The sequence below is a fragment of the Myotis brandtii genome, unplaced genomic scaffold (genome assembly GCF_000412655.1).
Source record: "Myotis brandtii unplaced genomic scaffold, ASM41265v1 scaffold13, whole genome shotgun sequence".
In the NCBI taxonomy this organism is placed as follows: Eukaryota; Metazoa; Chordata; class Mammalia; order Chiroptera; family Vespertilionidae; genus Myotis; species Myotis brandtii.
In genome coordinates this window covers 1,317,734-1,344,683 of record NW_005354595.1, presented here as the reverse complement: position 1 = coordinate 1,344,683, position 26,950 = coordinate 1,317,734, and the positions used below count along the sequence as shown (strand labels likewise).

The window sequence follows — 26,950 nt, the reverse complement described above, 5'->3', positions numbered from 1 at the left end:
ATATATATATGTAAAATAAATTTTGGTTTTTAATAAATGTTAGCTTCTTTGACTGCTGTCACAGCTCAAGTATCTTCCATTTCATGAGAGCAAGAACAAAATGTTATTTGAAAATAAACTATAACCCTGGCCGGTTTGGCTCAGTGGATAGAGCGTCAGCCTGGGGACTGAAGGGTCCCGGGTTCGATTCCAGTCAGGGGCATGTACCTTGGTTGCGGGCACATCCCCAGTGGGGGGTATGCGGGAGGCAGCTGATTTTCTCTCACATTGATGTTTCTGTCTTTCCCTCTCTCTTCCACTCTGTAAAAAATCAATAAAATATATTAAAAAAATAAAATAAAATAAACTATGATTTTTTTGTTTGTCAATCCTCACCTGAGGACACTTTGTCCATTGGTTTTTAGAAAGAGTGAAAGGGAAGGAAGGAGGGGAAGAGAGAGAGAGAGAGAGAGAAAAAAACAACAACACAACATTGATGTAAGAGAGACACATTGATTGGTTGCCTCCCACAAACACCCCAGCCAGGGTCAGGGATAGAACCTGCAACCCAGGTATATGTATGGGATTCGAACCCAAGACCCATAGGTGTGCAGGAAGCTGCTCTAACCACTGAGAAACACCAGCCAGGGCAGAAAATAAACTATGACTTTGATAAATGTACCACGATTATATAAGATGCTAATATTTGAGGGAGTTGAATGAAGGATACCTAGAAACTCTCTATAGTATCTTTGCTACTCTTCTGTAAATCTAAAGTTATTTCTAAATAAAAACCTTTCAAAAGGGTAAAATAAGAAAGGTTTCTGTCCTGGTAATTACACAAGTTAGCTTCTCCCATTAAAATCAGAAAAAAAAAATGATTCTTTTTAAAAAAATAAAAATAGTGAATCGGAACTGAAGTCCAACTTTTTATCGGCTTATGGTTAAACCACTAATATATTTTCAGAATTATTTTAACAAAAATACTCTTAATAGTTGGCCTATCTACGTCTGAGACTGAAGTAAAAAAAAAACCCACAAAAAAACACAAGTTAACTTCATGTGGCTCGTCTCTGAATTAGCTGGTAAACACTCGGTGCCTGTAGTCATTATTCATCACCGTATTTACAAGCTCGGAAAATGTTATTATGTCAAAGGCCACAGAGATGTTTCCAACCCAAGCCACTTTAGAGGATCGTGATGTCACAGAGACAGGCAAGCCTTCCTTTGAGAAGAGAGTCTCTGTCTGTGCGGGTGCTGTGTATGTTTTCTAAGGGCCTTGCACCGGGACTCCTTCAGAGATGGAGCCACGTGAATAAACCTCCCCAAGCATAGCTCTGCTTCAAAGGGAACAGAAATGTAAACAGCAGGGCACACCAAGATCGGCTTTGTTTGCTTTAGCATCCAAGAAGTCAGGAAAAAAAGACCAGGTATTGACTTAGGTTTATTGTTATGTATATCAGATTTTCTTTTAATCGGAAAACAAAACAAGATTCAGTTCAGAAACCATGTACCACAGAGCCTCAATGTGATCACTTTTCAACCACCCCTGGGTCGATTTTTTTTTTTTTTAGGTAAAAAAAAAATAAAAACAATGCAAATGACCCTTTTTGTTCTTTGTGAAACAAAGATTCCTGTCTTTTAACAGGAATCTCCAATGTTTAAAAGAGGATGCTAGATGAGACAAATGTAGCCTTTTATGAACTGATTCAAATAATACAGTATTGATTAGCATCCATGTTTTAATAACAGGGCCTGAGGAATGGATTTCTTTCTCTACAGCACATAGATTTGGTATAGAGAGAACAAGAAAACAATGAGGAATTCTGTGGTCTCGTGCTCTGGTGGTCTTGTATTCAGTGCCTGCAGTGGTGCCTTTAAGAGGCTTAGAAAAAGAGAATTACTCTGACATTGCAAAGGTATGTTATCCTAGATGCTTAAGAACAGTGGACAGGCTCACTTACGGTGAAGACTGACCTTAGCTAAGGAAGCTACAGGCCTGGGACGTGACTCCCCACCATGGCCTGCCCAGTTGGGAATTTCTGATCAGACCATCCTACGTGGTTACTCCTGGTCACTGAGCTTGTCAGGGCTGCCATGTGAGCCCTCCCGAGCATGTCAGGTTTATTACAGAAGTTTTTTTGTTCACAGAAATTTTAGGTAGTCTTTGCCCTTGCTACTAAAAAAATAAATAAGAACATGCCACTGATTTGGTTGGTGGAGGCAGGAAAAGTGCAGACAGAGAAAACTATAAATGGGAAATTGAGTTCACTTACATTTAAGAGGACTGGGTGTTAAGTGTAGAAATGAGGCCTTCTCACTATGATGCTACATGCAATGCTAACAAATTTTGGCTCGGCACCTGCCACAAATCTGTCTCAGATTCCTTGTCTGGAAAATGGGCTGAGTAACATCCATTGTGTACGATCAGAAGGATATGGTCAGGGTTAAGTGAGATAATATATAATGTGAACAAATATCCATAAACTGTGAAGAACTATGCAATGTATTTGCAGCATCAAAAGTAGTTAACAATAGCATTGCTATTTCATAATTATAAACATATGTTGCAGTTAGCTTATCATTAATTTGAAGAAAGGTCTAAATTGACATGAATAAACCTTCCCAGAAAGAAAAAATAGAGTTTCGTGTGGAATCTGTATCTGAAACGGTTATATTAAACCTTTTAGAACAATTCATTGTCTCTTTTCTATAATTTTTTAATGTAATAAATTCTCAATTCTATATACCCAAGTTTGACATTTTTTACATTTTCTTTGTAGCTTGCTTCACCCGCAGTTTCCTAGCAGATCGTGAATTCATCCTCTGTGCTCTCTGCAGCCTCTGAGAGCTGAAACAGAGGGAATCTCTGCTGGTGACAGGCTCTGTTTTGCAGAAACCCCTAATCCTCTGTTTACCACAACATGAGTCTATTGCCATAGAAATGATAGCTGAGATCCCAGATTCAACATCACTGACTTCACAGCAGGGCCTTGTAAGAGGAGAAGCCACGCTCACAGGAAGAAAAGCATTTTGTAAGAGCAGAGTAGGGAGTCTGTTACCTTGAAAGAGAAGGTAATTGTCAACATAAATAAAAATGCATGAGTGAGCTATGTTGTTCGTATGCTGTGGTTTACTTCCTGTGTAGTACTGCCTGGCTAACAGCAATCATTTGAAATTTTACATCATGTAGTAGTTAGCTCTGAAAAGGTCAGCCTTTCCCTGGATTGCATTTGTTTTTTATTGAAATAAGAAACAAGCAGATTCTAATTGCTCTTGTTGCACAACTGATATTCCCTTTTCATGATGTGTTGTTTTTGTTTGTTTTGTCTTATTTCTATTAATAGAAGAAACTGAACCTGAGCAAGATAATAAAGGTATTTTTTTTTTATTTCTGTACTGCTTCTTTTAAAATGTATGGTTCCATTCAATTGTTTATTTCTGCTGACCTCACAAACAACTCTAAGTGCCTTATTTTGTAAGGAAATAACCAATGGTGTATGAGAAATATTAAGTCAGCATTTAACAGAGTGTTATTAGATGGGCTAATCTATTATATAATGTACTTAGTGACTATTTTATTAAGAAAAGATGGAGTCAACAGAAATTTTAAACTTGGTATTCCAAACTCTGAAAATGCAGACAAAGTGAAATGAGATAAATCAGCAGGAGACTATCAGTCTCACACAGGCTAGAATGAAAAGTAACCTTTTGACTGGGGAGGGGGAGCGTGTTAAAATTTTTGAAGCAATGTAGAAGTGTCAAGGTGCCCGCTGGAGTTTTTACTGTTATTATCATAAGAAGACAAGTATTATGCAGTTGCTCCAAAACAATTAAACAAATTAATTTTCAATTTTTATATAGTGCAAAATAGCTGAAAATCAAGTTTGTTTAGGGAAAAAAAAAACCTATCCTAGAACAAGTTTTCCTATGACCAACATTAGGCTGGTATTATTTGAAACGGCACCTCCGTATCATAGTAACTCAAATATGGTATTTGAGCTGTGTCCCTATTTCTAAACATCAGGATGCTTACACCTAAATTTAGATAAAATCATTTCACCTGCTCCTGTGTAATTTTTTTCAGTTTAGTTTTATTTGTGTTTGCTTGCAATTTACTCCTATCAGCCACTTTTAATTTAAATCAAGTAACCTTAAAAACTTCTATAAGGGAAACTAGAAAATTATAAAGAACAAGAGGAAATAAAATTCATGAGAGCTCATTGGGTCCTCTGAAATAATTGCTCAAACAGCATTTATATGGGACTGCATTCCAGTGGTCTTATTCCCTTACCAGAAAAAGTGAGGTAATTCATCTCAAGCCAAACCGCTCATTAATTTCAGACTTCATTTGGATCCCCTGCCCATTGGGCTTTCCACCGCACCACAGTGCAGTTTCAAAGTGAATAATGGCTGAATCTCCTGATTACAAGTTCAGATTGTATCAGTGATAATCAATAATAAAATTCATGTATTTGAAAGTGCTTTGAAAAATGGAGAGACAGAGAAAGCGAGAGGAAAATGATACAGTTCTATTATAAAGGTCTTTAATCACTGGCTACTTAAGCCCAATTTTGAATATGAGATTCTCAACCTGCAGTTCAGCACCGTAAACTTAGCCAAGAGAAATTAAAGGCCCAAACTCATGACTACATATCATGAGAGAAAATGCAGGGATAAATATTGCCCATGTCTATTTCCCATATTGCCGATGAACAATAGGAAAGGAAGTGGGCAAGAGCTCACAGTGAACTGAAGAATGATGGACAACTCTATTGAAAGAAGACTGGATCATTTTCTTTCTTTAAAAATCCATATCAAAACAGTTGTAGACATGTTCCAAATTACTAAGTATTGTCATGCCCCTTCTATTAAGCAGCTTCTATATGTAACAGAACATTTTTATATTGTCTTTCATGCAAATAAAATACAAGTAGGAATAGTCAATGGATATTTTACTTGATATGAAACATATCACATTACTTTGAAAATAAATGACCTCAAATGTAATTTCAATTTGTGGCTACCACTAAAATAATGGGAGTTTATTATTGAACTATGTCTATGTTTATTATTACAGGTGTAATATTATCCAAGGAGGTTAGGCTGGCATTTATTTTTAATTGCAACTGGCTTTACTCTTTTCAGTGTTTGATAATGTGGTGCAATTCCTTTTACCCAACTTTCACCTTTTGTGCTTAGGACAGATGGGTAATAAAAATATCGGTGTTATTGCTGATAAAACTGGATTGAAAAATAAAGCTTTCTATTTCTTCTCCCAAGAATTAGACTAACATAACTTCTGTTTCTTCATCTTCCTCAGCTCTGCTCCACTCTCCCACCCTTCACCCTAAGTTGTAGGATGGAGAACCCCTGACCTGGGGAACTTACCTGCTGCACGTTAACCCCATACCTTCTTGTTTGTAGGGTAGCTGGGAGAATGATGGCCCAGAGAGGGCTGAGATACTCATAGAATGCACAATCCCTTTCCCCAGTCTCACCAATCAGAGGAGTAACTCATTCATTCCGTCATTCATTCATTTAACAAATATTTATGAGTGCCTACCATATACCATGCAAGATTCTGGATCATATATATATATCATATGTCTATCAATCAGCCTGTATAAATGAACAAAGCATGCTCTGCCCTTTGTGATGCCTACATTCCAGGGAAAGAGACAGCCAAAAAACAAACAAATCAATAGTTAAGGTATGATGATAAATGCTATGACAAAACATAAACAAGGGTAAGGCAAATGATCCAGAAAGCATTATGATAAGGAGACATTTGAGTTGAAACCCAATAGACATTTGTAACCGTCTTTGAGGGAGGGAAACTGGTAGGAAGGATGTTAACTATCTTTCAATCCTGAAAAAAGGGAGCAAGTTTCTATTTTATCTTTGGCAAGAATGTGGGAGTGCAGAAGCAACCACCTTCCCTTTAATTCCTGATTTTTTTTTCTCTTAACTCACTTGACTTAACAACCAAGTTCATGGTTCGCCAAGGGTATATCTACTCCCTTGGACAAGGAGACTCGCAGGTTGTCAGCACAGTCTCATATTCATGAAGCCGCATGCAATGCCAGTAGTGATCCTTTGTGATCTTCTTGTGTCCCACTGGACCTCCCAGAAGGTTCTGATATGAGACAGAGCAGTATATTAATTAAGTTAACTCTAAGGCCACATTGAACTCCAGAATGAAAATTGACTAATTTATTTACAATCTCACACTATGCTTAGCTGTGTTGTGTAATATGGATCATCGGAGGTTTTGCAATGAACCCCAATGATATTCCAAATAATGTAATACCAATCAAAAGAGAAAAAAAGGAGCTGTAAATTACAACAAAATAAACACTCCCTTATTACTAAATTTCCAAGAAGAATTCAAAGTCCTCAAGTGAAAACTCTTGCCTTTATAAATTAAATAGAAAGTAATCTACATTTCATCCTGCCCTAATTTCTTATCCTTCTCATTTTCAGCCCAAAGGCTCTGATTCAGGTTCAAGGGGACAGTCAGTGGTATTTGCTGCTGCTGTCACACTTTCACAGCACCTATGGGACTGAAGTAATCCCATTACAAGATATTCAAAGAGCCTTCTTTTTTCAGATTCTCAGAGGCAATGGGACCCACAAAATGATCATTTCAGTAGTCTCGCACTCAAAAAATGTATGACACACAAGGATAGCCCCAACACTTACAAGAGTTACTTCAGCCAAATGATGAATGTGGACTCAAGTATGTTATATAGTCTAGGTCTCCATTATTGTTGCCAGAAAACATTAGAAAAAACAAGATTACCTAGGTTCACCCTTGCTAGGATGCCAGCCAGCCTATGGTAGTTGTCAAGGGCTCACAACTTGAGCTAAATTGGGAGAAATCTCCTATTTGGTGCTCAGATGAGGTATCATGTTAGTCACTCTGGAGGAAATATACCCTGCCTCCTGGCTGGCTTGTGTTCTTGAGAAACTTAGAATGTCCAAGGGGGACAGCCTCTGTCATATAGTCCTGATTGATACTTCTTTGGAACCATGCAGCATAATTACAACCTTTTATTTACCATTTCACCTTTGAGCCTTGTTGTTCTGAAACTTCAATGGAGGTGCCACCTTCACTCTCTCTTTTTTTTAATGTGTTTTATTGATTTCAGAGATAGGAAGGGAGAGGGAGAGAGGGGCAGAAGCATCAAATGATGAGAAAGAATCATTGATTGGCTGCCTCCTGCATTCTGTAAAGCCCACTCCAGCTTGACCACTTCATATGGAAGAGGCACTCACCACTTCCTGTTTTCCTAACAGTTTTTGCCAGAATCCTGCGGGCTCCTGAATCCCACAATGTCACCTTTGGCTCCTTTGTGACCCTGCGTTGTACGGCAACAGGCATCCCTGTCCCCACCATCACCTGGATTGAGAACGGAAATGCTGTGAGTGCCATCTGTGTGGGGACTTGTCTGGGGAAGTCTCACTGGTGGTGAATTTCAGTATATACCACATATAGGGGTTGGCAAAAGTAGGTTTCCAGTTGAGTACCTGAAACATGGTTTATTCTTGTATTATTATTCATTAATTATCATATTATTTTCTATACACAAAAGTGTAGAGCTACTTTTATCCGTCCCTGTATTTGTAGTTACCCTGATATCTGTCATTGGTCTCACCTGCACCTCTCTTTTCAAAGCCTTCCAGTATTTTCATGCTAGAAGTCACTGCCATAGAAATTGAACACCATGGGTTTACTTCTTTCCTTGTAGCATGGGGTATAGTAGATAATCAAATTCTTTCTTTATGCCTTTGTGTAAAAGGGAAGTGTTAGCAATTCCTTCCCACACAAGTAAAATAATTTTCACAAAACTCATCATTTAAGCCTGGCTGGTGTGGCTCGGATGGTTGAGCATCAACCTAGAGACCTGGAGGTCGCAGTTCAATTCCTGGTCAAGGCACATGCCCGGGTTGTGGACTCCATCCCCAGTAGGGGGCATGCAGGAAGCAGTTGATCAATGATTCCCTCGCATCTTTGATGTTTAAATCTATTTCTCCCTCTCCCTTCCTCTCTGAAATCAATAAAAAAATATTTTTAAAAATTCATCACTTAGAATCATCAGTTCACTGCTAGAATGTACTCATTCATTATTCCCCTATTTCCTAACTGCTATTTATGACTTGAACACATTTGGGGTAGGAAGAAGACAGGAGCAGTCCTGAGAGTGGAAATTGTCTACTTTTAAGTTTGCTTTACAACTCTGTGCCTGACAAGTGTTTACTGACTCTTTAGAAATCAGGGAATACTCAAGATGACGCCAGTGATGCATTTTCCTCAGGATCACTATCTCCTTCTTATCCCCCAATTTGTTAATTGATGGGGAGTCTCTCTGAAGAATTGAAAATAACTCCAACTCAGATCTTCTACAAACCTTTGCATGTACAAACTTGTGGGTCCAGACCATTGAACAGAACTACTACCTCTTTGCTCCCTCCATTGAAGCTGCTAGGTAGCCTGGCTCTGCCTCTTAGATTTTACGGATGGGAATTAGACACTTGTCTGCTGTGTCAAGAAACTGCAGGTGTGTCAGGGTCCCCAAGATCACCTTCAAGTTTGATGATTCACTAAAAAGACAGAACCCAGATAAGCTGTTATACTTATGGTTCTAGTTTATTACAATGAAAGGAATCAGGCTAAAATCAGTAAATTAATTAGTTGTCCTCTCCCAGTGGAGTAGCATGGAGAGTGCTTAATGGTCCCAGCAATGGTGTATGACAACATGTACAAATTATCATACTAGGGAAGCTCACTCAAACCTTGGTGTCCAGAGTTTTTACTGAGGCTTAGTTACGGATGCATGGAGGGCTCACAGGACTGATTTTAACTATCTCCAGCCCCTCCAAAGGTCGAACTGATAGAGCATGACCTAAGGTCCTTGGTTAACAATTGTTAACATGAACTATCTGGCTTGGCCCCAGGTCTCAGGTACACAAAAACATGCTTATCAGACAAGATATTCCAAGGGATAAGGTCATCTCTCAGGAGCCCGTCAAAGGCCAGTTTTTTCTTTCTATGGTGCAGGGTTTGAGCATATCAAGCCCATTGATTAACCCTTTACTACACAGCAGGGGACATATATCAACTCTCTAGGTGGTCCTATTGAGGACCCTCTTTCATGCCTCAAGGAGATGGAGTGAGGATGGCTCTCAATATAGCTGAACAACTCAAACCTTGATCACTTATCTAAGGGGTTCTCAGCTATTTTCATGTTCATGTTTTGAGGCATAGTCTCAGTCCAACTTTTTAGTATTTTGGCCACAGTGTCCATATATTATCATATTACAATATACTAATGATAGCATTTTAAAGCCAAAGGAATGTTCCAAATGAGGGGTTTGGGGAGAAAAAAAGGAGAGGAAGAAAAGAGAAGAAGAAGGCCACTAGATATGGAAAAAAAGAAGAAGAGAAGGGGAGAGATGTGTGTGGAAACAGTCTGTCAGTGAATGAAATATGGGTGGATATTGTAAATCAGGAAGAACATACTAAGGCCTCCCCATCTGATGAAGAATGTCATCGTGCCTATGAAATATGGGTGGATATTGTAAATCAGGAAGAACATACCACATTCTAAGGCCTCCCCATCTGATGAAGAATGTCATCATGCCTATAGTACCCTCTAAAGCTTATAATTCATTTATTATATTTATTTTCACTATTGTTTCTGCTGAAGGGCTTTTTGTTCTTTTCTGATACTTGAAAAAACCCACCTTTCTCATAATTTGTTATTAAAATTGGTTCATCTTATCTAATTGTCTACCAAACACTTACCTCTTCACAATAAATTAAGTTAATAAATGGATGTCATTTTATAAGCTTGTAACTTGAAGTATGCTGGAATAAGAATGAGGTGGGGAGTTAGAAGACCTAAGTTGTAAATGCTCCTCTCCAGTTAATGCAATTTTAGGGAAGTCCATTTACCTCTCAGAAATCGATTTGCCCATGTCTACAATGACAGAGATGTCAAGTGTCTGGAGAAGGTGATCTCCAATATGACATCAGAGCTAACAGTCTCTAATTTTGTTAAATTATAATAAAGTAACCAATAGTCCTGTTCTTCTTTAGCTTTCCAATGAAATCTTGTGTCATTTAAAATTTGAATCTTATTTGGCAATATGTTTTGTGGCTTTTCCATGGAAGCTGTTATAGTTGTCTTAAGTGTCTCAAGTCACTAATGATATGGTGGAAGAAAACTGGGGGGCTGACAACATGACTTGACTAATTTGTCTAACTCCCTGGAAACAGTAATAAAGAAAAGGTATATGCTTTTAAAATAATCCAGTGTTTTCAAAAGGCTCTATTAGTTTAGAACTGGGCAATGTATGATTCTATCTTTTGGAGTTCAGAGTAATAAAAAAGTTGGGTGGTTTGAGTTAGTTTTGGTCTTATTGAGACCCCAACTTAACCCTTTAAGATGTGATTCACAAAAAGCAGAAGGCAAAACAGACCCATTGCCCCAGATTCTAAAACAGAAATAAAACAAACTAATAGTGACTCTCTCCCAGGAAGAAAGCAAAGTACATCTGGAGTTCTCAGGGTCAGAGAGAAGTGATGCTCTTACAGCCAAGCTTTGTTCTTGGTGATACGCTCCAAATCCAAATGGAAATCGAGATGACTCCCTGTGCTGATGCAAATCACAGGAAATGAAGACAATTTCAGACATTAAATGTGGTACAAGTAGCAAACCAGAAAGTCTGTTAAGGAGAACAGGAAAGAGCTCACAGCCTTGTTATCATTTTGGGTGTACTGAATGAAGATGAATGCAAACCTGGGAGCTATTAGGCACGGGATAAAGAAAACAGAGTTTGAACTGTGGCTCTTTCCTAACTACAAGTCAGTGAATTAACTTCGCTAACACACTACTACACACTACTAAGTACAACGGGTCCTCTAAAAGATGTGGATGCTCCTTTTCTCCCCCTCAGTGAACACACCAATAAACTAACACTCCGAACAGTTAGAGCCAAAGAACAAGAAAAAGGCAGCAACATGCCCAAAGTGTTCATGAATTATTTTGCTTTCTTCCTGTGGATACGGCACTTATTTTTCATGAAAATTTGTAGTCTTAGATAAACTGCAGGGTGAGCTGTAATATTCCTCTTGTTTTACAACATTAGAAATAGTAGTTTGATGTGGAGGAGAGCTTTTCTAAAAGAAAATATCCTTGTATTGTGATAACCAGATTTATTTCAAGTTATACCTATAGTAATATCTATTATTTTGGCATTCAATAAAAAATGTAGAAAAATTGCATGCTGTCTTGCTTTGTTCAATAAATATAGTTCCTAAAATATTTTAAAAGTTGAACCATTTTAATTTATTAGAAGAATGTTATCAAACAAATAGCCAAATCATCTGCATTGAATTGTGTTTGTAAATTTTCTTAAAGAAAGGCTCACCTATATATTACACATATTTTTAAGAGGCAGAATGTTAGGTTCAGTGTACATGAGCTTTGAAGTCATCTTATCCTATTAGCTGTTTAAATAAAAATAACTATATATATCAATTTTTTGTGGAATATTTTAGCAGCCAGATTGAAAGAGGCCAATGTTTATGGCTATGCTGATCAGAAACAATATGGACATTTTCTCCGACTATTATTCCTTTTTCTGTGATGCATAGATAGGGATTATTACAAGTCCCTGAACCTGTATCCCCTGGATCACACCAAACAGCTCAGCGAGTTAATCGCAGCTAGCTGGAACTATTTGCAGGACAAGGCCAGTGAGGCCAGAATACCTTACAAAGGTCTTTCTATGCTAAATTCAAAGCATGATGAAAAGAGATTATCCAGCACTGTGGATAGATTATCTCAAAACAACATTAACATATTAATGACATATTTAAAATATCCCACAGGTCTTCTAACCACCTTGCCACCTTCCAAAATGGGTGGGGAACATCCAGCCTGTGGGCCATACAAGGCCTGCGAAATCATTTCGTTTGGCCTTGCTAAGGCATTAGGGGCAAGTTAATGAAATGTTTTAACAAATATAGCAGGCTAATTTTTAAGTTGATAATTTTGTATGGCCCCAAAATGATATTGTAAATATCCAAATGGACCTTGGCAGAAAAAAGGTTCCCCACCCCTGTTCTAAAAGGTTTCTCAGGTGTGAACCACTAAGCCTTCTTAATAAAGCTTCCTGTTTGCCTTCTTTTGAGGTCACTATCTCAGAAAGCGAACACCACACACTGAGCAGAGAGCTGTTTATCCAGCTCCTTCAGGTTGGCGTGCCTGGATGACTTGGAGAAAATAACGTATTTACTGTAAACACCAGATACAGTCACCTCAATGAAGGTCTTGGTTTTGCCCAGGCAAATCTTGGTCAACACTCACAGTAAAAATCTGAACTCATCCCTTTGATCTTTTAAACCTGAAGGGCAGGAAGATCAAAATGGAGGGCAGAGGGTTGTTTATATTTTTATGTCATCAAAAATACTAAACTGTTGGTCAGGATGATCCATGAAGAAAGAAAAACAAATTCAAACTATGACTAACAAGGCCCGCTGTGCATGAGTCACAAACTGGATCAGCCAGGCCTCTGCAAACAGGAGGAAAAGCATTTAGGAGCTACATCATGATCAAGCAAGGAACCTCGTAACTCCATTTATTCGCTGAACTATTTCAATACCTGGATGAAATCCAGAAGAGAGGTCAGGCAGTTTAAAAATCACTTATTTTCCCTACCAAGAATGTTTTCAGTGACCTGGAGGAGATGTTAGAAATGACTTTCTTAGGTGTGAACATGAAAATAGTTGGAATTTAGGCAGCACGGGGGGCACGGGGGGGGGGGGTAATCGTTTCAGAGTTGTTTTCAAGGCATTGTACTTCTTGAAAGAAAAGACTAGTTTTGCAGAGGAAGGTACCTTTCCACAGATTTCACTTCTACAAACTATAAAGGGATTATATTTACAGACAAGACATCCTTGTAGCAAACCCCATGGTGATTGAGCACAGAGGTCTTCAGCTTTTTTCTCATTGTTGCTTTGTATTAAAATATAGGGAGTCTACCCCCCCCCACTTTTATAATTAAAAACAAAACAAAAATTTAGGGAGAGACCAAAAATGTATTTCAAGTTGTTCAGTCCTTTTGATCTAAGTTGGACACTCAAATTCATAATAAGTTACACTTCTGATAAATACAACAATGAATTTTATTTGAATTCCCAACTGAGTATATGTCTCTTAAAGATATTTTTCTCTCTACCTTGTTAATTTCTCATAGAGTCCAGTCTGCTTATCTGGGGGAAATGCCACAATACTTGATCTGGCCTGGGAAGTTTCCCCAGTTAAGGTAAATTGATGTTCACATAAATAGTTTTTATCATAAGGATGGACTCTAGTAATGCAAGCAGAGAATAAAAAGACAAAGAAATTAACAAGGCAAACTTCACTGCCTGATTGCTACAGAGCAGCAACCTGTGGGTCGAGACCCCTTTGGGGGGTCAAACGACCCTTTCACAGGGGTCGCCTAAGACCATCAGAAAACACATATATAATTACATATTGTTTTTGTGATTAATCGCTATGCTTTAATTATGTTCAATTTGTAACAATGAAATTGGGGGTCACCACAACATGAGGAACTGTATTAAAGAGTCGCGGCATTAGGAAGGTTGAGAACCACTGCTATAGAGAGTGCTTGGTTCCAGGGCCAGCCAGCCACCCAGCTGCAGAAGAAAGAAAGCTGGTTTCAACCCAGGGCTTCCATCCCCCTTGCTATAGTCTACAATCCTTCCTCAGGCAAAACAGTAAAATAACTGGCTCCAAATTTCTCATTCCCAGCCTCATTTCCTTCTACTGGGCAGAGAAGTCCATGGAACCCATCTCCACCCTCCAAGATAATGTCAAGGCAAACCAAAGCCTTAGTTGTCATTCCATTCAAATTTTCCTCAAACTGGCATTCCCCCTCACATAAGCAGTGATAATTTAAAAAATAATTATTAAAAAGATGGCATAGAGCTGAAAAAGGGGTAAATCACCATTTTTTAAAAAATGCCACCACCTTAACAATGACATTCAAGTCAGATATTCGTTTTGTTCATGGTTAGTTGATCTGTGGAGATCATTGCTGTTACTGTTCTTGTTTTCTAATGACTCATTTGTTCTCACTTGGAGGACTAGGGAAGGCACTGTAAGAGTGAGGAAAAGCACAGGATTTTGGGTCAAACTAGGGTACAAATTCTAACTCTGCAACATAATAGAAAGCACTGGGCAGTGACAACCACAGAGTTGGAATGATGATGACTAATAAATAAGTACTTATGTATATTAACCTGTCAACTATGTGCTAATACTGCATTGATAGCCTGCCTCTTCCAAGACATTTGATTTTCTGATTTAAGTAGTATGGCATGATGTATGTCATGCCTCAGAAACAGAATCAGCTGCACAAACATTCTTCTGGGTAACCATCCAGCTATCCAGTGTATGTGTGGGGAACTGAACAGGAGTTATGAAAATAAGACCAAAAGTATTCAACCTCTCATTCTTAATTATCTCTTATCTTCAAAAGATAGATAGTGTATCTTGGGGAATCCACGCCATATATCTTTCCTTCATTACATTAGTTATCTATTGCTGTATCACAACCATCCAAAGCTCAGTGGCTTAAAACAATAACCATTCATTAATGCTCAGGAGTCTGTGAGTCAACTAGGTAGTTTTGTTCATTTGGATCAGGACTGCTTGATCTTGATCTAGAATGGCTTTATCATATATTAGGGGGTTACTGTTGGCTCCAAGCTGGAACAGTGGGAATAACTGGGCCATATGTACCTCATTCTCTAGCAAGCTAGCTCTGGCTTGTTCACAGAAGGTCACAGGTTCCAAGAGCAACAAGATAGCAAGCCACAATGTGCAAGAACTTTATAAATCTCTGTGTCTTTTTAAATCATGTCACAAGGCCAATCTATACTCAAAGATGCTTCCTTTTGAGGGAAAAGCCACAAAGTCACATTACAAGGTCATGGACATACAGACAGAAAAGGCTGTATTTTTGCAATCTACTACATGCCATTTTATCATAATCCTAATCCATTTTCTTTTACGTCTACTGATACAGGAAGTTAGGAAATCTTTTACCTAATTCTATGTGGTTTTTTTCTCCTTACTCCATCAGGTTTCTTCTGGGTCCATTCAAGAAAGTGTGAAAGACCGAGTGATTGACTCAAGACTGCAGCTGTTTATCACCAAGCCTGGACTCTACACATGCATAGCTACTAATAAGCATGGAGAGAAATTCACTACTTCAAAGGCTGCAGCCACTGTCAGTATAGGAGGTAAGGTGGGTTTTCGCAATTGCTTGCTCCAGGAGGGGAGAAGAGTTGGCTCCATTCCACAAATATTTCATACTGGGAAAAATCTTTTTTTTTTAATATATTTTACTCCAGTCACTTTTGGCTTATTTTTATCCTCCATGTGAACACTCCATAATTGTTAATTTTGCTGATGTATTGCCTCAAAAACTTTATCCTCAGATACCTACTCAAGTGATGGGTAACAGCTTTCAAAAGCTTCCTTCCTTCATTTCTTCATCCTTCCTTCCCTCCTTCCTTCCTTCCTTCTTCTTTTCCTCTTTTTGTCCCTTTCTTCCTCCCTTCTTCCCTTCTTTCCTCCTTTCCTTTTTTCCTTTCATTCTTTTTATCTTTCCTTTTCCATCTTTTCTCTCCTTTCCCTTCTCTCTCCTTTTCCCTTTCTCCTCTTTCTTTCTTTTGGGTTTATCAAACTTTCCAAGGCTCTCAAAGAGTAAGTTGGCAAGTCTATACCATGGTTGTGACAATTTCTTCATGGCTATTTCTTGAGGGCATTTTTGCTTAGGAGTATGTGACCTATCTTGTGGTCTTTCCCTTTCCTGTTTCATGCAAGTGATAGCAGGACTTACAGGTGTTTCAAGGAAAAGGGCTGATACATTGAGTTCTTGGATACTTGTGTTGGGTTTTGAAGGTTTATTTTTAAAATTTAAATGTCCCAAAGGCTTCTGAGAACATTTGTGGAATCCCTAGAGATGAAAATAATCCCTGTATCAGGAAATGCCCAGCATGTTATATTCATAGTATGTTCACTACACAAGCGTCAGCAGAAAGATGCTTGTGTACATGTAATTCAAGCATTGGTAGAACCAGTGCCAGGTTTCCAGAGCCTGGCATTTCTTACTACAGTGCCACTTCTTTCATCTGTCCTGATGGGGAAATTTCTAGTAATGTTTGTGATGTTTAATATCAGGTGAACAGAGACCATGAAAAAATATATAGGGAGCATTGGTCAAAGCTGGACCTCTGAGGCATGCCCATGAAAGTAAGAGAAGATTCTAAAACTAAGGTCTTCTCCAGGAATATATGTGCCTATGTTGTCTTGAGACATCATATCAGTTATTCTAAAATTTCCACTGAAGGGAAAACATTTCTCCCAGAGAAAATGGGTGAGAATCCTAAAAGTAAATTCAATTCAACAAATAATAAAATGATTACTGGTTACACAGCACTTTGTTGTTTATAAAGTACTTTTACATGCATTTATTACATACACTGATTCAGGCCGTTGTGTTAGGTAAAGGATATAAACTTAATTAACAAATGGGATAATTAACAAGGAAGTCCCTGACTTTCAGGGACTTTAAATCTAGAAAGGAAGTCAATCAGCCATATATATATAATGGCAGAGACTATGTTCTATGGCAGATGCATAAACAGTGTACAGCAGAAAAAGAAAGGCTGTGCTTAAAGGAATGGAGCAGGAGTAATGAGTATGAGATGAAAAAGTGGAAGTGTATTCAGAAAACAGCAAGTCTAGAGCATGATGGGAACTGGGAATGATGGGAAGAGTGGAAAAAAAGTTTGAAATGTGGGCTCCAGCTGGGTTATGAAGAGCCTAAGTAGGTTGAATGTAGCCTTCAATCAATGGAAGTAATTTAATTATTTTAGAGGGGAAAAGTGTTACGGTCATATATATCCTTTATCAAATTAATAAATGTTGAGCCCTAGATGGTTTGGCTCAGTGGAAGAGCGTCAGCCTGCGGACTGAAAGGTCCAGGGTTCAATTATGGACAAAGGCACATGCCCGATTGCAGGCTTGATCCCCAGTAGGGGGCATGCAGGAGGCAGCCGATCAATGATTCTCTCTCATCATTGATGTTTCTCTTTCTCTCACCCTTCCTCTCTGAAATCAATAAAAATATTTTAAAAAAATAAATGTTGGTTGTCAGAACTTTGGCAGGCATGGCAAGAAGTAAGGAGGCTATTCTAGGAGTCTAGAAAACTCATAAATGTCTGAACAACAACAGTAGCCATTGGTACAGAGAGAAGAGAAGAGATGCATGGGACCAAGCAGAATAGAAATGATGGGATTTATTCGAATACTAGAGGCCTGTTGCACGAAAAGATTCATGCAATACACCTTCCCTCCCCCTGGCTGCCGGCACCGGTTTTCCTCTGGCACCCGGAACCCAGGCCTTCCCTCCGGCCCGGAGCGCCCGCCGCCCCTGGTCGCAGGTAGCAGGCCTGGATGGCGGCGGGGCAGGCGGGATGACGCTGTCCGCTGTGCCTACAGTATGCAAATTATCCGCCATCTTTGTTGGCCATTAATTTGCATATCGCGCTGATTAGCCAATGGGAGGCGTAGCGAAAGTAGGGTCAATTACCATGTTTGTCTATTATTAGATTAGATAAAGTGTTTGAATACGACAATGTGGTAGAGGAATGAGTTAAGATGTGTCTGAGATTTTGAGGAAGGTATTTAGACAAATAATGATAGATAAAAACAAAACATAAGAACGTGAGAAGGTTCAGGAGATTAAATAATTAAAATTTTGATGCCTTTTAATTACTTGAGATTATTTTAGTTTCATTATGTTATGTTTTATATTTGATCAAGATCCAATGTTAAAAAAAATCTCTTTGTGTGTGTGTGTGTGTGTGTGTAGAGTGAGAGAGAGAAAAACTGAACTGATCTAATCTAGTTAAATTTACACCTCCTCTGGGCAGAAAAGAAGAAATAATATTGTTAATCTTAAGAGAGTCTCAGTTCAGGAAATTATTAAGTCATTCAAAGGTCGATTCCCTGCCAGGATTCTTCCTGCCTTTCCTCTTTCCATCCCTTCCCTAGATGGCATGGGAGAAGGGGACTTAAATTTATGCAGTGGTATCCTCTGGGCCCGCCCTGGTCTCCAGGGAAGTCTACAGCCAGAGCACTTATGATCTCATTTCTGGGCTTGGTTAGAATCCAGAGGACCTCCCCAGCTGGCTCAGCCCCTTTGAGGTTCCTCCTGTAGCAGCACAGCCCTCTGCATCTCAGTCAGATTCTTCAAGCCCCTCTCTAGAGGCTCTGCAAGTAGGTCACCCTGTCTCTCACTACTATGGAAGGCCTGCTGAATTCCAACCCAGCCCTTCTTATCCCTCATGGGGCCTGATGCAACTTCTGAATCATTTGCAAGTAACACAAAATCCAAGAGCGATTCAGACCTACCAACTTAGCCCTGCTCTCTACCCAACCACGTCATGTTACCATTTTTACACTAATGTGACCATCCCACGTCAGGGTAAGAGACCTTTATAAGATTTTCTGTTTCTAGCTTGTCAAATAAAACGAAGGAAAAATTCCCTATGCTTTTGGCTTTTTCCTTAATTTAGCAATATACATCTCTTCTAGGATATTGGTCCAAAAAAAAGAAATCTATAAAATGTGTATCTGAATTCTAAATTTCCTTATTTCCCTCCTTTTCACAATATACCACGCTGGAGGGACTTGTCACAAACTCCCCCTTTAGTGTAGCAACCTTCAGAGCTTACCCATAATAAGTACACAGAAGGTAGTGGCATGGCCAATAAGAAGAACCTAATAAAATGGGTATATTTGCCCGGAAAAGGCAGATTTATCATGTGGACATGATTTCTTGATGATGAAAGAACATGGTTGTCATCATATCATCTACAGCAACATTTCCCCTTCATCCCTATCCCAGCCCAAATGAGAACCTGATTCAATTCCATTAATAAATAGAATATACCAGCAGAGGAAGCTGTAATCTCCCTCTTCCTACCCCTACATCCCCCCACACTAAAAAAGAAAATCGTATTTTCTGACGGTAGAAAGAGCCCTAAGGTGTGGACAGGCAGCATAGAAAGGCAATGTCCCAGGGTTCAGGGAAGAGTGGTCAATGTTGAGACTAGACCAGAGTGAGGATGGGGGCAATGAGCAACAGCAGCCTAGGAAAAATAGCACTAGAATATGTGTGGGTAAAGGAATGGTGGGAGCAACTCATGGATTGGCACATAGCAGCAGAGAGGGCTTGAAATATGCTGCAGCAGCAAAGTTGAATGCCGGTGAGGAGCAGTGACCTCAGTTGGGGCAATGGAACCAGCAATGACTTGACTTCAGGCAATGAGCCTGAAAATGCATGTTGAGCAAGTGTTAGGTACTGTACTTGAATCAATAAATTTTAATCCTTCTGCACATGGGAGAAAAAAGTTACCAAGACAAGGAAAGAGGAACTCCCTCCATTTGCTAACTCATAAAAATATATAAGGCCCTTTGTTCAGCCTCTGATCTGTTTTCCCTGTGGATCTCACTGACTATGAGGAGATTTTAAGCTCCTCTACTTTGCCGAACATTTCCCCAGGAAGATCCAGTGAGGGTGTCTCAATGGTACAATGGAATAAGACCTCTGAACACCATGAGACATCTGCCATTTTCTCTTGATCATTTTGACTTTTTCTTTTAGTTAAATCTGCTAGATGTTTCATGAAGGTCCCTCTGCCATCACTGAGGAAATTACCTTCTAACTCTGCGGTGCTCCCTGGACCAATGTTCTACAGAAGTGAGGCCACTGTGGTGAAAGGAATCCGTTGAGTCACTCTAATTCAGAATCATTTCAAAGAAGCATGGTCTTATGCTCCCCAGATCTTCCAGAGCTTGGCTGTGGCACCTGCTTTCTCTATTTCTGCTTCAGGTCACTCTCTCCTTTTGGCCTCTGGTGGGGCTGGCCAGAGGACCAGAGCTTGGAGTCAGATATGGTGCCTCCCTTTGACATTCTGGCAATGCTTCCTTACCTCAGACTCTTCTTTCTCTTATTTTTTCAACCCCATCCTCCCTTAGTGTTCTGTAGTCAACAGCCCCTTTGTCATATTCTTTGTGTCTCACTTAGAAGTTTTTGCTCCATGTATTTATTTACTCATCCTGGCGGGGAAAACTGGAAATGGAAAAATCTGGTCTAGTGCTTAGGATTAAGTTTAATGATACTTATACTGTTTAAGGACAAGACAAGAAAAGAAAAGAAAAAAAGATCAGCATTCATTTTCCCCAAACTCTTCCATGTGCTTGCCCAAATCCTTATGCATTGTTTAAGAAATATGATATACTCCTTTCTGACTCATTTACATTTGTTGTTAGTCATCAAAAGGAGTCAGAAAAACTTTTGGAACCTCTCCCTATGAACCAGGAAGTTGCATTTCCCCTCCAGTCACAACTCCAAAAGGTTCAAATCACAGGATAGTTGGCAAGATGCCTTCTCTTTGTCATCAGAAACCTGGGCCCTGTGGCAGAGACCCAAACTCATTTTACTAGGCCAGCATTACTCTGATATCAAAGCCAGATAAGGACACTACAAGAAAAGAAAACTTCAGACCACTACCCCCGATAAATACAGATGCAAAGTTTCTAAACAAAACATCAGTAAACTGAATAGCACATTAAAAAGAGCATACACCATGATCAAGTGAGATTTATCCCAGTGATGCAAATCAATAAATGTGATATACCACATTAAAAGAATGAGAGATAAAAATTATATGATTATCTCAATAGATGCAGAAAATGCATTCAACAAAATACAATATGTTATTATGATAAAAATTCTCAACAAATTGGGTATAGAAGGATCATACCTCAACACAATATGGGCCATATATGACAAACCCAAAACCAACATCATACTCAACAATGAAAGATTTAAAGCTTTTCCTCTAGGATCAGGATGAAAAAGCCAATATAAGTGGCAACCTCATTGACATTGTTTTCTTCCACAATTTTAAAAAATATGACACCAAAAGCACAAGCAACAAAAGCAAAATAAGTCGCACTATTTTAAAATAACAAGCTTTTGCACAGCAAAGAAACCATCAACAAAATAAAAAGGCAATATATGGAATGGGAGAAAATACTTGCAAATCATGTATCTGGTAAGGAATTAATATCCAAAATATGTTTAAAAAACCCTCATTCAACTTTAAAAAGGTAAAATCACAAACAACATGATTTAAAAAATGGATAGACGATCTGAATAGACATATTTTCAAAAGTGACAATGAAATATCACCTCATACCCATTAGAATGCTATCATCAAAAAGACAAGCGTTAAAAAGTGTTGGCAAGGATGTGAGGAAAAAGAGGACTTCTTGAGCACTGTTAGTAGGAATGCAAATTGATTCACCACTATGAAAAATAGTATAGAGATTCCTCAAGAAATTAAAAATAAACTGCTATATAACGCAGCAATCCCACTTCTGTATTTATATCTAGGGAAACAAAAGACAATGAAAACAGGATATTGAAGAGATACTTGCACTCTCATGTTCTTTGCAGCATTATTCACAACAGCCAAGATATGAAAACAGCCTAAGTGTCCATCAACAAACAAATGGAAAAAGAAGACGTGGTGAATATACACAATGGAATATTATTCCAGCATTTCATGGTGGCTTTATAAGTTTTCTGTTTTTTTTCTTAAATTTTACTTTTCAATTACAGTTTGCATTCAATATTATTTTGTACTAGTTTCAGGTATACAGCAGAGTGATTAGACAATCATTCTTTACTAAGTGTTTTCCCTAATATTTTCAGTACCCACCTGGCTATCTGATTTCATATTGATTAAAGGTATTTTGTTTTTGTCTTTAATAAAGGGGGAAAGGAAGAAGGAGTAACAGCCAGTAGCTACAATGATTGCTACCAGCTGTTCTGCAGTTAGGCATAAGAGCTAAGCACTCTTTATAATCAGGCAGCTTGCTTATATTAGAGTCGCTGTATGTTTTAGAAGAGAGCCAAATTTTTACTGACTTTCCCAGATACTTTAAAAAATACTACAAATATTGATGACTGTTGGAAATTTTGGGGATTTTAAAATACCTTGTTTTGAGATAAAAGCACTTGTTTATGATTGCAAGGTTCTTGGACCCCTTCCCTACTCCCCATCCTCCCTCCAAAGAAAATATGACTGGAGAAATTTCAATAAGAAATGCATGGAACCCAGAATATGAGGGCAGCCACTGATTTTCTTCATATTCTTGAGACAACAATGCACCCTTAATTAATTATATTTTTCCTTCCTACTTGTCCTTGAGATAGAAGCATATCTAAGCTTACTATATCCTCCCAAGTACTATGCCTGGATTCTCCTTGGCATTGGCACATATCCATGGTATTGAGTCCTCCTTTTACATCTTAAATTAAGGGCTCTTTCATATACATAACCTTGGCCTCCTCAAGTTTCAACAGGTTTCCCTGCTCAGCTGCCCTCAGAATCTGCCTTTACCTCTCTAAATTACATACCATTTCTCTGGAAGAATTTCCTGATGTCTCCTTCCACCTGTTCTATCTGTACAGTGGCAGAATTGGCATGAGGTTTGGGTCATGGTGGTGCCTCATGTAGGTTGGTTTCTGAGCCTCATCATCAGACTCATTTAATAAAAAGCCCATAAAGACAAGACTTACACACTCAAGGTTACAAAAACTTCATAGTCACCAACCCTCACAAATGCCAAACAGATGATTAGAAAGACAAACCTCTGAGTTTACAAGGTTTTTCAAGAAGACAGACTTCTCAGAGGGATTCATTTTATTTTTTTAATATATTTTTATTGATTTCAGAGAGGAAGAGAGAGGGAGAGCAAGAGAAACATCAATGATAAGAGAGATTCATTGATCGGCTGACTCCTGCATGCCCCCTACTGGGGATTGAGCCCACATCCCCAGCATGTGCCCTGACAGGGAATCCAACCGTGACCTCTTGGTTCATAGGTCGATGCTCAACCACTAAGCCACACCAACTGGGCAGGAATTCCTTTTAGAATCCTTGAAACTCAGCAAAAGAAGAACACCCAAATGGACCTGAAAACTTAAAAAGGAGTTAGACATTGACATTAGGAGAAATTCTGTTAAGGCAAATTGGATTTAGTCAAAGCATATGTTTTACTTCTTACTTTTATGATGGGAATTGGGAGACAAGAGGACATAGATCAAGTATTTGGTAAAGAGTGCGAAGTTTTAGATTTCCTATACAAAAAGAGATGAAATCATTCAGAGATGCTGGTAAATTACACCCTTGCAAGGGTCTTCCTGCCTTGGGAAAGTCCAAGTTGGGGCCATTTCTGCCGCTAGCTCCATAACTCACTTGAGGAGAGGGGCTCTTTTCTCAGTGCCCTGAGCTTTCACACTGTGGGCATAAGTTATGGGTCCCTGTGTGAAATGAAAATGCAGGGTCTCTTGTTAAAAAATGAAGTATTTCAAGAAAGTGACAGCAGTACGGTAAACTAAGCATATAGTCCTTCTGAGCACAGGTCACACGGCTGTGAGGCTAATGCGTCTGTGGAAACAACAGTTCTCTCATCTCTCCTTCTCTCCTCTACCCCTCCCTGTCACCTCTTCCCACTTAACCTCCATATCTTACTTTCTGGATGAAAAGTCCCTGGGTAACTAATGGAGGTATATTCGGAGCTACAACACTGACTGCACTGATGGTTCCCATGGTTGCTTTGACTTGAATTCAGTTCCTGGAGACACTCAATATTTTCTTAATCTTCTCCAAATCTGCCTGTTAATGTGGTATCTGGCCTCCTAGCAGAAGCAGAGAACGTTCCAGAAATTTAAGAAATTAGAGTTATCAAAGCTATCTCTTGCAACCATAAAATGAAAATGCACTAATTTTTGCTTCTTTTCCCCTTTAATTTGATTTCCTGTGGGAACTTCCTTTCCTGTTATAAGAATGGAGGTAAGACATTGTTATTATATCAATGTTTTGTTTTGTTGAGTTTTAATTTTTGTTTGACATGCCATCTATTGTCTATTTGCTGAGCACTGTAATCTTTCAGAAACTTTTTAATTTCAAATCCTTTTAATACTCTTACAAGGTGATGATGAAAATGGAGATGGATAACATCTATTGAATAACATCTATGGTGTATCAAGCACTGTTTTTAGGGTTTTATATGCATTACTTAAAGTTATCCTCAGGAAATCCCTAGGAAATAGGTACTATTATTATCCCTATTGTACAGAAAAGAAACTAAGAGAGTTTCTTTGAACTGGAGAGTTCCAGTGACTTACAGAGCTAGTAAATTACAGGCTTGGAAAGAGAACCCAGAACTGATTCCCAATCTCTCCCTCATTGCTTTATCTTGTAGATAAGAAAGTATCACCTTGTAATATAATATTTGGCAATTTATAGTGTTTTATTTGCAGTAAAATTGACTTTCATAAAAACTCTAAATTTACAAATGATGAAACTGATATTAAGAATAATTAATAATAGTAATAGTGATAACAGCAGCTAAGTTTTGTGGTATATTTATGATTGCCACCTTTCTCATATCAACATTTCAGCAATTTTATGGGGCAAGCACTATTATCACTATATTTTTATATGCGGAACTTGTTGCACCAAGAATTGTCAGGACTGCATAGCAAACTACAAAGCCTCAATCTGATCTCAGGTAGACAGATGCAAGAACTTAGATTGGTAACGACTATACTAACCCAGTTAGCACAGTAACTGAGCAGGATCTAAACCACCAACCACTCTTCCTAATTCCATGGAATGAAAGGATACATTGCATACAAAAATTTGGTTCTTTATCTTGTCCCAATTCATATAGATTTGACCTACTCATCACAGTTCTAAGAGACAGCTTTCTGATCCTTAAGAATTCTACAGTGAAGCTGAATAAGCTACTGAGGGGACATACAACATAAACATGATAAACATGGTAAAAGTTAAATTAAAATGCAGGCCACCAACAGACCCTTTAGCACACCTGTTCTATGCATTTTTAAACCACTCACTCTATTCCTAGCACTATATAGGAAAGTAATGAATCAAAACAATTCAACATATTAATGGAAGCACATACAAATTCCAAGGTCTCAAGAACAGAAGTAGATCATTCACATGCACATAAGTGCAAATGAAAAATTTTACACTCATTAGTAGTCAAATAATGCTCATTAAATAAAATTCCATACCATTTTTCACTTGTGATAACACAAGCACTCTCAAACTCTGTTGGTAGGAAGAAAATTACAATAACCTTTCTAGAGAGCATTTGGCAATTTTTATTAAGAAACTTAAAATGGTTGTATCTATTCATTGGATAAATCCACTTTTAATAATTTATGTTAGGGAAATAATAAGTGTATGAACAATAAAATCCAAAACAATTTTTTTCTTTTATTTATTGGTGAAATGTATGAGCAATTTCAATATCTATCAATAAGATAAATTGATGTGATTTTAGAATGTTTTTGAATAACATAATGGCATAGGCAAATGTTTACATCATGCTAAGTAAAAATCCACGATATAAAACATTTATAAAATAATTCTAATTGTAATTATGTACACCATGTATACTACCTATAGTATATATAAAACTGTATATATTACTCTCATGTATATATGGATTATAACTGATATATGTACAAATATTCAAAGTGTATATATTTGGCTAATGTAATAAATTTTCAAAATTTTTTAATTTTAATTTTGTCTTTACATCACTCTCTGTTCTACAAAATAAATAGATAGTAATTTTAGTCAAAAGAAACACAAGAGGTATTTTTCAGAGGAGGCCATGTGCTTCTTACTTGAGGACACTGGGTCTGGCATTTCAGAAAAATGACATTTGATCTATGTTTTAGAGCAGGGGTTGGCAAACTTCTGCAAAGGGCCAGATATTAAATATATTTGGCTTTGTGGGGCCTACGGTCTCTGTTATCACTGCTCAATTCTGCTGTTTCAGGGTAAAAACAATATGACCACTCATAAATGATTGAACATAGCTCTGCTCCAATCAAACTTAACTTATGGAACTGGCATTGGAGTTTCATATAATTTTGACTTCTTTTGTGTGTTTTTTTCAACCATTTAAAAATATAAACACCATTCTTAGCTCACAGGAAGTATAAAAACGGGCAGCAGGTTGAATGTGACCTGTGGGTTGTATTTGTTGACTGCCTTAGAGAATGAATCATGAACAAAGACACTAGGCATGAAAGAATAAAATATTCCAGTTTGCTTTGGAGATTGGAAGTGGCATAGAACCCTGCTCATAACATTGTCGGGTAAGTGCAATGGGAGACCAGACAGTGGGGATAGAGGGAAAGGAGATTTTTCCACATCAAAGGAGGTACAGGTGGGCCACCCTTAAGGAGGCCAGTAGAAGGTGTGGATTTTCACTGGAGTAGTGGGGTTGCCTTATCTCAAAAAGACCACAGCTAGTCCTCTGCATGGACAAGGCATTGTGTTCAAAGGGAATGGAGGTCTCCCTCATAGAAACTCTAGTCACTTTTAAAAATGTGACATACATTTTAAAGCAGAGAGAATAAGAGTAAATGGTGTAGTGAGACTCCTTTAAGTACTCCATTTGACCAAGGAAAATTGTGTGTAATAAAAGAAGTTAACGGGGGACTTGAGATCAAATATCCAAAGAGAGAAACTTTACAGAAAGGAAGATCAGCCAGGTTTAGTTTGTCAGGAGAGAGAGGACTGGCTACATGAGAAATATTAACTAGCATTTTTGGAGACAGTCCGGCAGATCATTCCAAAATAACTAACATTCTGCGAACAGATCCCTGTGACCTCTGCCCCACTGTTCAAATGAACAACAGGACCAGCTGCTTCTGGTGTTGCTCCAAGGGCCTTCCCAAGAACTGCTTGCGG

General features: G+C 38.4%; 1 protein-coding gene across 1 annotated transcript in view; it reads left to right on the top strand.

Annotated features, from left to right (window-relative positions):
- Positions 1 to 26,950, top strand: part of MUSK (muscle, skeletal, receptor tyrosine kinase) — a 64,771-nt gene that overhangs the window by 22,725 nt on the left and 15,096 nt on the right. The window contains exons 6-8 of the mRNA XM_005859764.2: positions 7,282 to 7,406; positions 15,145 to 15,304; positions 23,998 to 24,004. Of these exons, the coding sequence (XP_005859826.1) occupies positions 7,282 to 7,406; positions 15,145 to 15,304; positions 23,998 to 24,004 (292 nt within the window). The remainder of the gene's footprint in view (positions 1 to 7,281; positions 7,407 to 15,144; positions 15,305 to 23,997; positions 24,005 to 26,950) is intronic.